This window comes from Balaenoptera acutorostrata, chromosome 13, assembly GCF_949987535.1.
Source record: "Balaenoptera acutorostrata chromosome 13, mBalAcu1.1, whole genome shotgun sequence".
Taxonomy (NCBI): Eukaryota; Metazoa; Chordata; class Mammalia; order Artiodactyla; family Balaenopteridae; genus Balaenoptera; species Balaenoptera acutorostrata.
In genome coordinates, this window is record NC_080076.1 from 55036880 (window position 1) to 55050530 (window position 13651).

The 13651-nt window shown below is 35.6% G+C and overlaps 1 protein-coding gene across 2 annotated transcripts in view; it reads left to right on the top strand.

Annotated features, from left to right (window-relative positions):
* Window positions 1-13651, top strand: part of ROCK1 (Rho associated coiled-coil containing protein kinase 1) — a 147756-nt gene that overhangs the window by 68059 nt on the left and 66046 nt on the right. For both annotated transcript variants that reach the window (XM_007191578.3, XM_007191579.3), the window contains one exon: window positions 6064-6155. In XM_007191578.3, coding sequence (XP_007191640.1) covers window positions 6064-6155 — 92 coding nt within the window. The remainder of the gene's footprint in view (window positions 1-6063; window positions 6156-13651) is intronic.

A 13651-nucleotide genomic window follows, 5' to 3' on the forward strand; every position in this document is an offset into this window, starting at 1 on the left:
CCCGACCAGCAATTGAACCTGGGCCCTGGCAGTGAAAGCACCGAGTCCTAACCTCTGGACTGCCAGGGAATTCCCTGAGTTTTTTTTTTTTAACATCTTAAAATCTCTAAAATTAGAGTGCATCTTAAAATCAATGGCATGTAGTAATTTAATTGGGACATTTTTTTCCTGGTGATAGAAAAATAATGATGCATCTTCCAGTTGATGCCATTTAAGATAACACTGTATTGTATAATTGAAATTTGTGAAGAGAGAACATTTAAATGTTCTTGCCCCCCCCACCCCCCCACCAAAAAAAGAAAAGTAAATATGTGAAGTGATTGATGTGTTAATTAGCTTGTTGGGGGACTCCTTTCACAGTGTATATGTATGAATATCAAATTGTAACATTGTAAACTAAATGTCTTAAAATTTTATTTGCCAGTTATACCTCAGTAAAGCTGGGAAAAAGATTTAATTATATATGCTTTTTGAAATTAACTAGATAGTGCAAAGCTATAAAAAAAGTATGTAGTATTTTCTACCTCCTTCCTTCATTGACATGGTCTTCCAGTTTCAACAAGCATTTTTTATAAATGTAAATGCACATAAGTGTTTTAGAAACAAAAGTGGCATATTATGTATATACCCTTGTGGTTTATGTTTAAAATTTAAACAGGAACTAGATGACTTACTAAGATTACATTTAGGATTTAAGGTTGTATATTGTTAATTTAAATAGTAGAGAGGCTTTAAATTTAAATATGTTTCAATTTCAGATTCACTTTGATTAAAATTAACTTATCCTCCTTCAGTTTGTCCTTTACAGCCTGAAACATATAGTTTTTGAAATTTTTACACTTTAATATAAGCACTATATAAATATAGTATCATATAAAAACTATGCTAGAGGTATAGAAATGACCAAGATACACAGCCACTGTTCTCCACTACCTCATAGTCCTTTGGGGGAAACAGACAGGCAAATGAGATATTTATTGTACAGAGAGGTAAGTACTCTTAAGTATCGCCTGCCATAGAACCATGGAGAGTTCCCCTAAGCCAGTCTGAGAGAGTCAGTGAAAGCTTCTTTAAAAGTGTCTCATTATATCTAAAGCAGTTTATCTTATTTTTTTTTTATGGTGTCACAATTTTTATCTTTAAAAAATTTTTTAACATCTTTATTGAAGTATAATTGCTTTACAATGGTGTGTTAGTTTCTGCTGTATAACAAACTGTATCAGCTATACATATACATATATCCCCATATCTCCTCCCTCTTGTGTCTCCCTCCCACCCTCCCTATCCCACCCCTCTAGGTGGACACAAAGCACAGAGCTGATCTTCCTGTGCTATGCGGCTGCTTCCCACTAGCTATCTATTTTACATTTGGTAGCATATATATGTCCATGCCACTCTCTCACTTTGTCCCAGCTTACCCTTCCTCCTCCCCGTGACCTCAAGTCCATTCTCTATGTCTGTGTCTTTATTCCTGTCCTGCCCCTGTGTTCTTCAGAACCTTTTTTTTTTTAAAACATCTTTATTAGAGTATAATTGCTTTACGATGGTATGTCAGTTTCTGCTTTATAACAAAGTGAATCAGTTATACATATACATATGTCCCCATATCTCTTCCCTCTTGCATCTCCCTCCCTCCCACTCTCCCTATCCCACCCCTCTAGATGGTCACAAAGCATCGAGCTGATCTCCCTGTGCTATGCGGCTGCTTCCCACTAGTGATCTGTTTTACGTTTGGTAGTGTATATATGTCCATGCCACTCTCTCACTTTGTCCCAGCTTACCCTTCCCCCTCCCTGTATCCTCAAGTCCATTCTCTAGTAGGTCTGCATCTTTATTCCCGTCTTGCCCCTAGGTTCTTCTGACCATTTTCTTTTTTGAGATTCCATATATATGTGTTAGCATACGGTATTTGTTTTCCTCTTTCTGACTTACTTCACTCTGTATGACAGTCTCTAGGTCCATCCACCTCACTACAAATAATTCAGTTTCGTCAGAACCTTTTTTTTTTTTAACATCTTTATTGAAGTATAATTGCTTTACAACGGTGTGTCAGTTTCTGCTTTATAACAAAGTGAATCAGCTATACATATACATATATCCCCATATCTCCTCCGTCTTGCGTCTCCTCCCATCCTCCCTATCCCACCCCTCTAGGTGGTCACAAAGCACCCAGCTGATCTCCCTATGCTATGTGGCTGCTTCCCACTAGCTATCTATTTTACATTTGGTAGTGTATATATATATCCATGCCACTCTCTCACTTTGTCCCAGCTTACCCTTCCCCTGCCCCGTGTCCTCAAGTCCATTCTCTATGTCTGCATCTTTATTCCTGTCCTGCCCCTAGGTTCTTCAGAACCAATTTTTTTTTTTTTTTTTTTTTAGATTCCGTATATATGTGTTAGCATATGATATTTGTTTTTCTCTTTCTGACTTAACTTCACTCTGTATGACAGACTCTAGGTCCATCCACCTCACTACAAATAACTCAATTTTGTTTCTTTTTTTGGCTGAGTAATATTCCATTGTATATATGTGCCACATCTTCTTGATCCATTCATCTGTCAGCAGACACTTAGGTTGCTTCCATGTCCTGTCTATTGTAAATAGAGCTGCAGTGAACATTGTGGTACATGACTTTTTTTGAATTATGGTTTTCTCAGGGTATATGCCCAGTAGTGGGATTGTTGGATTGTATGGTAGTTCTATTTTTAGTTTTTTAAGGAACCTCTATACTGTTCTCCATAGTGGCTGTATCAGTTTACATTCCCACCAACAGTGCAAGAGGGTTCCCTTTTCTCCATACACTCTCTAGCATTTATTGTTTGTAGACTTTTTGATGATGGCCATTCTGACTGGTGTGAGGTGATACCTCATTGTAGTTTTGATTTGCATTTCTCTAGTGATTAGTGATGTTGAGCATCCTTTCATGTGTTTGTTGGCAATCTGTATACCTTCTTTGGAGAAATGTCTATTTAGGTCTTCTGCCTGTTTTTGGATTAGGTTGATTTTTTTTTTTTTTTGATATTGAGCTGCATGAGCTGCTTGTATATTTTGGAGATTAATCCTTTGTCAGTGGCTTCGTTTGCAAATATTTTCTCCCATTCTGAGGGTTGTCTTTTCGTCTTGTTTATGTTTCCTTTTGCTGTGCAAAAGCTTTTAAGTTTCATTAGGTCCCATTTGTTTATTTTTGTTTTTATTTCCATTTCTCTAGGTGGTGGGTCAAAAAGGATCTTGCTGTGATTTATGTCATAGTGTTCTGCCTATGTTTTCCTCTAAGAGTTTTATACTGTCTGGCCTTACATTTAGGTCTTTAATCCATTTTGAGTTTATTTTTGTGTATGGTGTTAGGGAGTGTTCTAATTTCATTCTTTTACATGGAGCTGTCCAGTTTTCCCAGCACCACCTATTGAAGAGGCTGTCTTTTCTCCATTGTATATTCTTTCCTCCTTTATGAAAAATAAGGTGACCATATGTGTGTGGGTTTATCTCTGGGCTTTCTATCCTGTTCCATTGATCTATATTTCTGTTTTTGTGCCAGTACCATACTGTCTTGATTACTGTAGCTTTGTAGTATAGTCTGAAATCCGGAGCCTGATTCCTCCAGCTCTGTTTTTCTTTCTCAAGATTGCTTTGGCTGTTTGGGGTCTTTTGTGTTTCCATACACAGTGTGAAATTTTTTGTTCTAGTTCTGTGCAAAATGCCATTAGTAGTTTGATAGGGATTGCATTGAATCTGTAGATTGCTTTGGGTAGTAGTAGTCATTTTCACAATGTTGATTCTTCCAATCCAAGAACATGGTATATCTCTCCATCTGTTTGTATCATCTTTAATTTCTTTCATCAGTGTCTTATAGTTTTCTGCATACAGTTCTTTTGTCTCCTTAGGTAGGTTTATTCCTAGGTATTTTGTTATTTTTGTTGCAGTGGTAAATGGGAGTGTTTTCTTAATTTCTCTTTCAGAATTTTCATCATTACTGTAAAGGAATGCAAGAGATTTCTGTGCATTAATTTTGTATCCTGCTACTTTACCAAATTCATTGGTTAGTTCTAGTAGTTTTCTGGTAGCATCTTTAGGATTCTCTGTGTATAGTATCATGTCATCTGCAAACAGTGACAGTTTTACTTCTTTTCCAATTTGGATTCCTTTTATTTCTTTTTCTTCTCTGATTGCTGTGGCGAAAACTTCCAAAACTATGTTGAATAATAGTGGTGAGAGTGGGCAACCTTGTCTTGTTCCTGATCTAGTGGAAATGGTTTCAGTTTTTCACCACTGAGAATGATGTTGGCTGTGGGTTTGTCACATATGGCCTTTATTATGTTGAGGTAAGTTCCCTCTATGCCTACTTTCTGGCTGGTTTTTATCATAAATGGGTGTTGAATTTTGTCAAAAGCTTTTTCTGCATCTATTGAGATGATCATATGGTTTTTCTCCTTCTATTTGTAAATAGGATTATCACATTGACTGGTTTGCGTATATTGAAGAATCCTTGCATTCCTGGGATAAACCCCACTTGATCATGGTGTATGATCCTTTTAATGTGCTGTTGGATTCTGTTTGCTAGTATTTTGTTGAGGATTTTTGCAGCTATGTTCATTAGTGATATTGGCCGGTAGTTTTCTTTTTTTGTAACATCTTTGTCTGGTTTTGGTATCAAGGTGATGGTTTGGGAGTGTTCCTCCCTTTGCTATATTTTGGAAGAGTTTGAGAAGGATAGGTGTTAGCTCTTCTCTAAATGTTTGATAGAATTCGCCTGTGAAGCCATCTGGTCCTGGGCTTTTGTTTGTTGGAAGATTTTAAATCACAGTTTCAATTTTCAGTGCTTGTGATTGGTCTGTTTATATTTTCTATTTCTTCCTGGTTCAGCCTCGGAAGGTTGTGCTTTTCTAAGAATTTGTCCATTTCTTCCTAGGTTGTCCATTTTCTTGGCATATATTTGCTTGTCATAATCTCTCATGATCATTTGTATTTCTGCAGTGTCAGTTGTTACTTCTCCTTTTTCATTTCTAATTCTATTGATTTTAGTCTTCTCCCTTTTTTTCTTGATGAGTCTGGCTAATGGTTTATCAATTTTGTTTATCTTCTCAAAGAACCAGCTTTTAGTTTTATTGATCTTTGCTATTGTTTCCTTCATTTCTTTTTCATTTATTTCTGATCTGATCTTTGATTTCTTTCCTTCTGCTAACTTTGAGGTTTTCTTGTTCTTCTTTCTCTAATTCCTTTAGGTTTAAGGTTAGGTTGTTTATCTGAGATGTTTTTTGTTTCTTGAGGTAGGATTGTATTGCTAGAAACTTCCCTCTTAGAACTGCTTTTGCTGCATCCCATAGGTTTTGGGTCGTCATGTTTTCATTGTCATTTGTTTTTAGGTATTTTTGATTTCCTCTTTGATTAAAGCAGTTTATCTTTCAACTCATGAAAAAAATTGGGATTTTTGTTGTTTATAAGTACTCTACTAAAACAAAAGGTGCCAAGTTCCCCTTAGCAACTCAGCTAACAGCACATTTTAAAATGCTTTTTTTCTATGCCTATTGAAGAGGCCAAGGATCAGTATCTTGTCCCATTAAAGCTCTCAGTTTTGTTGTAGGGTCAAGAATTAGTTGTCATTGGTTTTTGGTTGGTTGGTCAGAAATATTTAATAGAGAATAAAATGGAAATTTTATATTTAAAACATCTTTTGGAGTTTTTGTTAGCTCCTGGTGTGAAGTTGTTAGTTCAAAAAATGTATTAACTTTACCACTATTAAAAAACCTATCAAGAAAATTCATTATGCTAATGAAGCAAGGTGATGGATATTTGTTGTCAGTAGAAAAGCCATGGAGTATCAATAAATCTGTGTTTTGTGTGTATTTTTTCTTTAGAAAAAATTCTTTAATATTCTCAGTCTTCAATTTATTTTTTATGTAAGCTCAAAATTATGCTGACAATATAATTTCAAGGTGACATAAAATTGTATTTAACATCCTGCACAGATTTAGCATTATGCCCACAAATAAATATGAACGGGTTATAGTATCAATAATAATATCTTAAATGATTAATGACTTTTCTCCTTCTCTTTCTATTCAGAGAGGTGAGATTAGGGCGGAATGGTGTAGAAGAAATCAAACGACATCTCTTCTTCAAAAATGATCAATGGGCTTGGGAAACACTCCGAGACAGTAAGTTATTTTCTCTTGCACATTACAGTGACTATTTGAAAGTAGTTGTGGTAAATAGTCTGTTGGAACTGCCTTCCTAACATACGTATATATCTGATGAAAATCCAGAGTATACAAATACTATGTAAGTATTGTCCTAACCTAGTTAAAGAGAGAATATTTGATAATGTTAGGAAAATTATACTGCTCCTTCTCTGATGTCCCATTCAGTATACCAAGATGAAGTATTATGCACATGTAATGGAGTTGGGCTCAGCAGGCATAATGTGATATTTGATCTTTGTTGAATTGCTGTCTGTTTAGACTTTAGTATCTCTTTGTAGAGGAAGTCAATAATTAAGAGGTAATATTTCTTGTGAAAAAAAAGTTATTCTTTTGTTTTTACTAAAACCTAAAATATAAGGAGGTTCTATTGCAGTTTAATTTGTGTGAGGATATAAGAAATTATGGTATGCTTGATTCCATCAGACTTGCAGCTTGAAATCCAGAAATAAAAATTTGTAGTGTGCAAAAAGTTAATTTCCAGTCAGTTTAGAATATTCCCTATTTTAAAAAGAGTTAAAATTACAGTGATTCACAGAAAACTTTGCTTAACGTAGCTGAATCAAAGTCATAATGGCACCAAAGGTTCCCACCATCTTTGTGTATTTGGGAGGCCAAGAATTCATCTTTCCCTTGCTGAAGTCTCGGGAATTGTTTCCCTTTTCACTTAGCAGAGAAAGGATAGTGTATACCAGCCCCTAACTTCCTGCTGTAGCAACAGCAATGATCATAATAAAATGAACTCAGCTGCTTTATAAACAGATACAAATTAGGTATTCCTCTTAAGATCTGCCTATCTAGTTGAGATTGCGTGAGATGATTCCTTCAGGGGAGAAAAATCTTTCTAATTTTGAAGAAATAGATCATGTAGCTTTGCCTATATTAGTGAAGTATCCTTGTTAAATATTTTATTTATTTATTTATTTATTTATGGCTGTGTTGGGTCTTCGTTTCTGTGCGAGGGCTTTCTCCAGTTGCGGCAAGCGGGGGCCACTCTTCATCGCGATGCGCGGGCCTCTCACTATCGCGGCCTTTCTTGTTGCGGAGCACAGGCTCCAGATGCGCAGGCTCAGTAATTGTGGCTCACGGGCCTAGTTGCTCCGCGGCATGTGGGATCTTCCCAGACCAGGGCTCAAACCTGTGTCCCCTGCATTGGCAGGCAGATTCTCAACCACTACGCCACCAGGGAAGCCCCTTGTTAAATATTTTAAAAGAAACCGTTATATGGCCTTCAGGTACAGTACATACATTCTACTAAGCTATAAAATTGACTAAGAAGGGAAAAGGGGAAATAAGAAATTCTGGAAATTAAGGAATTACACTGCTACAGAGAATGACACTGAATGACCTGCTATCTGGAGAAGCTACAGGAGCAGCCTCACCTTGGGAGAATTTATTAACAGTTAGTTATACACTGGAAAATAAGAAACTTCCTCTTCCTCATAAGTAAATGTGACATGATTATTGTCTTCACATTTCAAGAGAAACTGTTGCAAGACAGAGATGAGTAGAGTGAGATGATGAATGTTTGCATTGAAAAATTATGTTTTTATTCGAGTTATGCTTTTAGTAAAGTTTCAGAAGGCTGAAAACATACAGATATGATTGTAAATTGAGGAAAATTTAAAAGAGGACTCAAGAAAATACCGAGTATATTTTCTGTCGCTTCTTTTTTCAGAGTAAAGCAATGCATAAACAACTACAGAATAACCATATGATAAATCATTCTAAAAAAGTAGGGAAGACATATGTGTATTGAAAATTGATATTAATTAGGAGAGGAGGCAACCTAGTCAGCAAACATTATTGAATACCTACTATATACTGAGCAATACTCTATTTCAGACATTAGGAAAACAAACCAGCAAAAGTTCTTTACCTTGTGGAGCTCACAGTCTAGTGGAACTGTGGCATCCAAATCAGTGGCATTTTTAATATTGTTATACTTCCTTAATATAACTGTTTATGTTTATGGAAAAAGTAAGTAAAATGAATTATGTCATTGATTTAAGTCAAATGAACTTTATATTTAAAGAATTTCTATAAATAGGTAGTTTTATTAGTAGTATTGTTATCATTTCTGTATCTTTTTAAGATCTATATTGTTATCTATGGTTTTGCTACAGTCTACTTAGAGTTAACGTACTTAAAATTTCGAGAACTTTTTCTAATCCTGATAGCTCCTATTTTGTGCTTACTGTAAAAAAAGAAAGAAAAATCAAAGTCTATAGAACTTATTGTTCTCTTCTTCCCTTTCCCTCTTCCTACCCTTCTTTACTTCCCACCCCTAAAATACCAAGAATACTTTTATTCTGAACTGACCTCTCTGACCTACCAAGTTTTTAAAAATTATGTAACAGTTATAATTGTTTTTAATTTTTTTTGCCTCTCCAATTTTCTTTGGCCAAATTTCTTACTGTTTTGCAAATAATAGTTCTTTTGGTAGTTTTACCACTTATATGTCTGCAAGTTATAATGGCAATCTTCACCATCTGTTCCTTGGCTGTGTGGGAGCAGGGTACAAAATAGCTTGATTTTTTTGGCAGAATTTCCATGAGCTTCCTGATCTTATTCACTCTTAATTTAGAGACACAAAGTATTAAGATTGTAAAATTACTTTTTCCACGCATTTGGGATAGAATTAAAGAAATGACAGGCGATTAAAGATAAAAGAAATGAAAAGACCTAAATAGCTTGCTATAGGTCATACTGCTAGCAAATGACAATGTCAGGACTCAGGTTAAGTCTCTTTGACTCTAGCATCTTTGATCTTGTGAAATACCATGTACCATTTAAAGATTTCCACTATTCAGTATTATACAGACTAGAAACGTAGAGAATTGACACTTGTTGGCAGTTAAATTTTAGGAAAAACAAAATGATAACAATTATTACATATAATAACATTATTAATAATGCTGTGTTAAATATAATATGTGGTTACTTGTAAAACACTTTGCCATTCATGATCTCTCTTCAGCTAAGATATTACCATTACTTAATCCACCTTTAGCTGATGGGTGACACTTAAGATGTAACAGTGAAAATAGATAGCTAGTGGGAAGCAGCCGCATAGCACAGGGAGATCAGCTCGGTGCTTTGTGACCACCTAGAGGGGTGGGATGGGGAGGGTGGGAGGGAGGGAGATGCAAGAGGGAAGAGAAATGGGAACATATTGTATATGTATAACAGATTCACTTTGTTATAAAGCAGATGCTAACACACTATTGTAAGGCAATTATACTTCAATAAAGATGTTTGAAAAAAAAAAAAGATGTAACAGTGGTAACTGTCAGATCATGTGGTGAGTTTTCAGTTTAGTTAAAAACAAACACAATTAATTGTATGCACATATATACTAGTTTAGTTTCTGTGGTTCAGCTGAGTCTGGTGTCCTCTCTTAGAATTTTACATTCTCATGAGAGAGATCATCAGTGTAGGCTTCATGGTTAAAGAATTTAGGAGCTAGCCAGTTTTAGGGGCTTAGGAGTTTAGACTTCCTCAGCATTATATTGGGTACTTTTTTAACAAATAAACTTTAAGAAAGATTATCTCTTTATTTTCATAAAGGATATATATCATAAAATTTACCATTTTAATCATTTTTAAGTGCACAGTTCAGTAGCATTAAGCACCTTCAGATTGCTGTGTAATCACACCACCATCCATCTCCAGAACTTTTTCATCACCCCAAATTAAATCTCTGTAACACATTGAACCATAAGTTTCCATTCTCCCCTTACCCCAACCCCCCAGTAACCACTATTCTACTTTTTTTCTCTATGAATTTGACTGTTCTGGCTACCTCAAATAAGTAGATTCACACAATCTTTGTCTTTTTGAGACTGACATTTCACTTAGCATGACTTCAAGGTTCATCCATGTCATAGCATGCATCAGAATTTCATTCCATTTTAAGGCTGAATAATATTCCATGTATGTATATACCACTTTTTTTTTAATCCATTCATCTATTGACTGATACTCAGAATGCTTGTCCTTTTAACTATTGTGAGTAATGCTTCTCTGGTCATTGATATACAAATGTCTGTTGGAGTCATTGCTTTCCATTCTTTTGAGTTAATTTTTGTATATAGTGTAAGATAAGAGTCCAACTTCATTCTTTTGCTTGTAGTTATCCAGTTTTCCCAGCACCATTTGTTGAAAAGACTGTCCTTTTTTCCTTAAATGGTCTTGGTACCCTTGCCAAAAAACATTTGACCATATAAATATAAGGGTTTATCTCTGAGCTCTCTATTCTATTCCATTGATCTATATATGTCTGTCTTTATGCCACTGTTTTGATTGTGGTAGCTTTGTAGTAGGCTTTGAAATAAGCAAGTGTGACTCTTCTAACTTTGTTCTTCTTTTTCAAGATTGTTTTGATTACAGGCATACTTCACTTTATTGTGCTTTTACAGATATTGCAGTTTTTTGTAAATTGAAGGTTTGTGGCAACCCTGTGTGGTCATATGATGGTTAGCATTTTTTAGCAATAAAATTAAGGTCTTAATTTTAAATTAAGGTTTTAGTTTTAATATTTTAAGAAACATAATGCTATTGCACACTTAATAGACTACAGTATAGTGTTAACATTTTTACGCACTGGGAAGCCAAAAAATTGGTGTGACTTGCTTTATTGCTCTATCTTTTTTGCTGTGGTCTGGAACTGAACTCACAATATCTCCGATTTATGCCTGTATTTGGGATCCCTTGAGATTCCATATGAACTTTAGAATGGGTTTTTCCATTCCTACAAAAAAGGACAGTGGAATTTTTGTAACAGTTATGTTGAATGTGTTTCCAATTTGGCTGCCTTTTATTTTATTTTCTTGCCTATTTGCTCTGATTATAACTTCCAGGACATTGTTGAATAGCAGTAGTGAAATTGGGCATCCTTCCTTGTCTTGTTCCTGATCATAGGGGGAAAGCTTTCAGTCTTTCCCCATTGTGTATGATGTTGGCTATGGGTTTTTCATTAATGCCCTTTATTATGTTGAGGAAGTTCTCTTCTGTGCCTTGTTGACTGATTGTTTTTATCATGAAAGGGTTTTGGATTTTGTAAAACGCCATTTCTGTGTTATTTGAAAGATTGATCATGTGGAGTTTTTTCCTTCATTCTATTTATGTGATGTATTACACTGATTGACTTTCATGCGGTGAGCCACCCTGGAATATATCCCATTTGATCATAGTTTATAACCCTTTTAATATGCTGCTACATTCAGTTTGCTAGTATTTTGTTGAAGATTTTTGCATCTGGGGATATTGGTTTGTGTTTTTTTTTTTCTTGTGGTGTCTTGGTTGGCTTTGGTGTCAGAGTAATTCTGGCCTCATGGGATGAATTAGGAAATGTTTTATCCGCTTCTGTTTTTTGGAAGATTGTGAGGATTGGCATTAATTCTTCTTTATATGTTTGGTAGAATTCAATTGTGAAATCATCTTGTCTTGGACTTTTTTTCTTTGTTGGGACATTTTTTATTACTGAGTAAATCTCTTACTGTAGGTTTATTCAAATTTTCTTTTTCAAATAAGTTTTGATAGTTTGTGTGTTTCTAGGAATTTGTCATTTCATCTAGGTTATCTAGTATGTTGGTGTACAATTGTTCATAGTTTTTAGTTTTGTCCTTTTTATTTGTAGAAGCTTGGTAGTTATGTCCCCACTTTCATTTCTGATTTTAGTTATTCGTGTGTCTTCTCTTTTTTTCTTGGTTTAGTAAAAGATTTGCCAATTTGATTGATCTTTTTAAAGAACCAATTATTTGGGGGCTTCCTTGGTGGCGCAGTGGTTGAGAATCTGCCTGCCAATGCAGGGGACACGGGTTCGAGCCCTGGTCTGGGAGGATCCCACATGCTGCGGAGCAACTGGGCCCGTGAGCCACAATTGCTGAGCCTGCGCGTCTGGAGCCTGTGCTCCGCAACAAGAGAGGCCGCGATAGTGAGAGGCCCGCACACCGCGATGAAGAGTGGCCCCCACTTGCCGCACCTGGAGATAAGCCCTCGCACAGAAACGAAGACCCAACGCAGCCAAAAAAAATAAATAAATAAATAAATAAAAAATTTAAAAAAAAGAGTCAATTTGTATTTAAAAAAAAAAAAGAACCAATTATTTGTTAATTCTCACTATGTATTTTCTATTATATATTTTGCTTACCTGAATTTTTTTTTTTTTTTTTTATAATTAATTTATTTATTTATGGCTGTGTTGGGTTTTTTCGTTTCTGCGCGAGGGCTTTCTCCATTTGCGGCGAGTGGGGGCCACTCTTCATCGCGGTGCGCGGGCCTCTCCCATTGCGAAGCACAGGCTCCAGACGCGCAGGCTCAGCAGTTGTGGCGCACGGGCTTAGTTGCTCCGCGGCATGTGGGATCTTCCCAGACCAGGGCCCGAACCCGTGTCCCCTGCATTGGCAGGCAGATTCTCAACCACTGCACCACCAGGGAAGCCCCCTGAATTTTAATCTTTATTGTTTCTTTCCTTCCTCTAGCTTTGGGCTTGGTTTGCTTTTCTTTTTCTAGTTTCTTAGGATGTCAGTCTGGGTTGTTGAATTGACATCTTTCTTTTTTTATAATATAGGCATTTACAACTAAAGTTTTCCCCCAAGTACTGCTTTCACTGAATCCCATGAGTTTTGCTATGTTGTTTTCATTTTCTTTCATCTCAGAGCATTTTCTCTAGTCTCTTTTTTGATTTCTTCCGTGACTCATTGTTTAATAAGAGAACATTGTTTAATTTTCCACATACTTGTGAAACTTCTAATTTTCCTTCTATTATTGACTTCTTGTTTCATTCCGTTGTGGTTGGAGAAAATACTTTGTAGAATTTCAGTCTCTTTAAATGTATTAAGTTGTCTTTTGAACTAGCATATAGTCTGTCCTGGAGAAGTCCCATGTGCACTTGAGAAAAATGTGTATTCTGCTGTTGGTCTTGGATTGTGCTTAGTATATCTGTTACATCTATTTGGTTTATGGTGTTATTCAAGTCCTCTATTTTCTTATTCATCTTCTGTTTAGACTTTTTGTCCACTGTTGAAAGTGGATTATTGAGGACTCTATTAGAACTGTTCTTTTATGTCATATATATATATATATATATATATATATATATGTATATATATATATATATATGTATATATATATATATTTGGAGCTGTGTTGTTATATGCATATATGTTTATTATTGTTGTATCTTCTTGATGAATTGACCCTTTTATCAATATCATCAGTATGCAATGTCTTCACCTCACACTGGTCAGAATGGCTGTTGTCAAAAAAGTCTACAAATAACAAATGCTGGAGAGGGTGTGGAGAAAAAGGAACCCTCCTACACTGTTGATGGGAATGTAAATTGGTGCAGCCACTATGAAGAACAGTATGGAGGTTCCTTAAAACACTAAAAATAGAGCTACCATATGATCCCAGCAATCCCACTCCTGGGCATATATCCAGGGAAAACT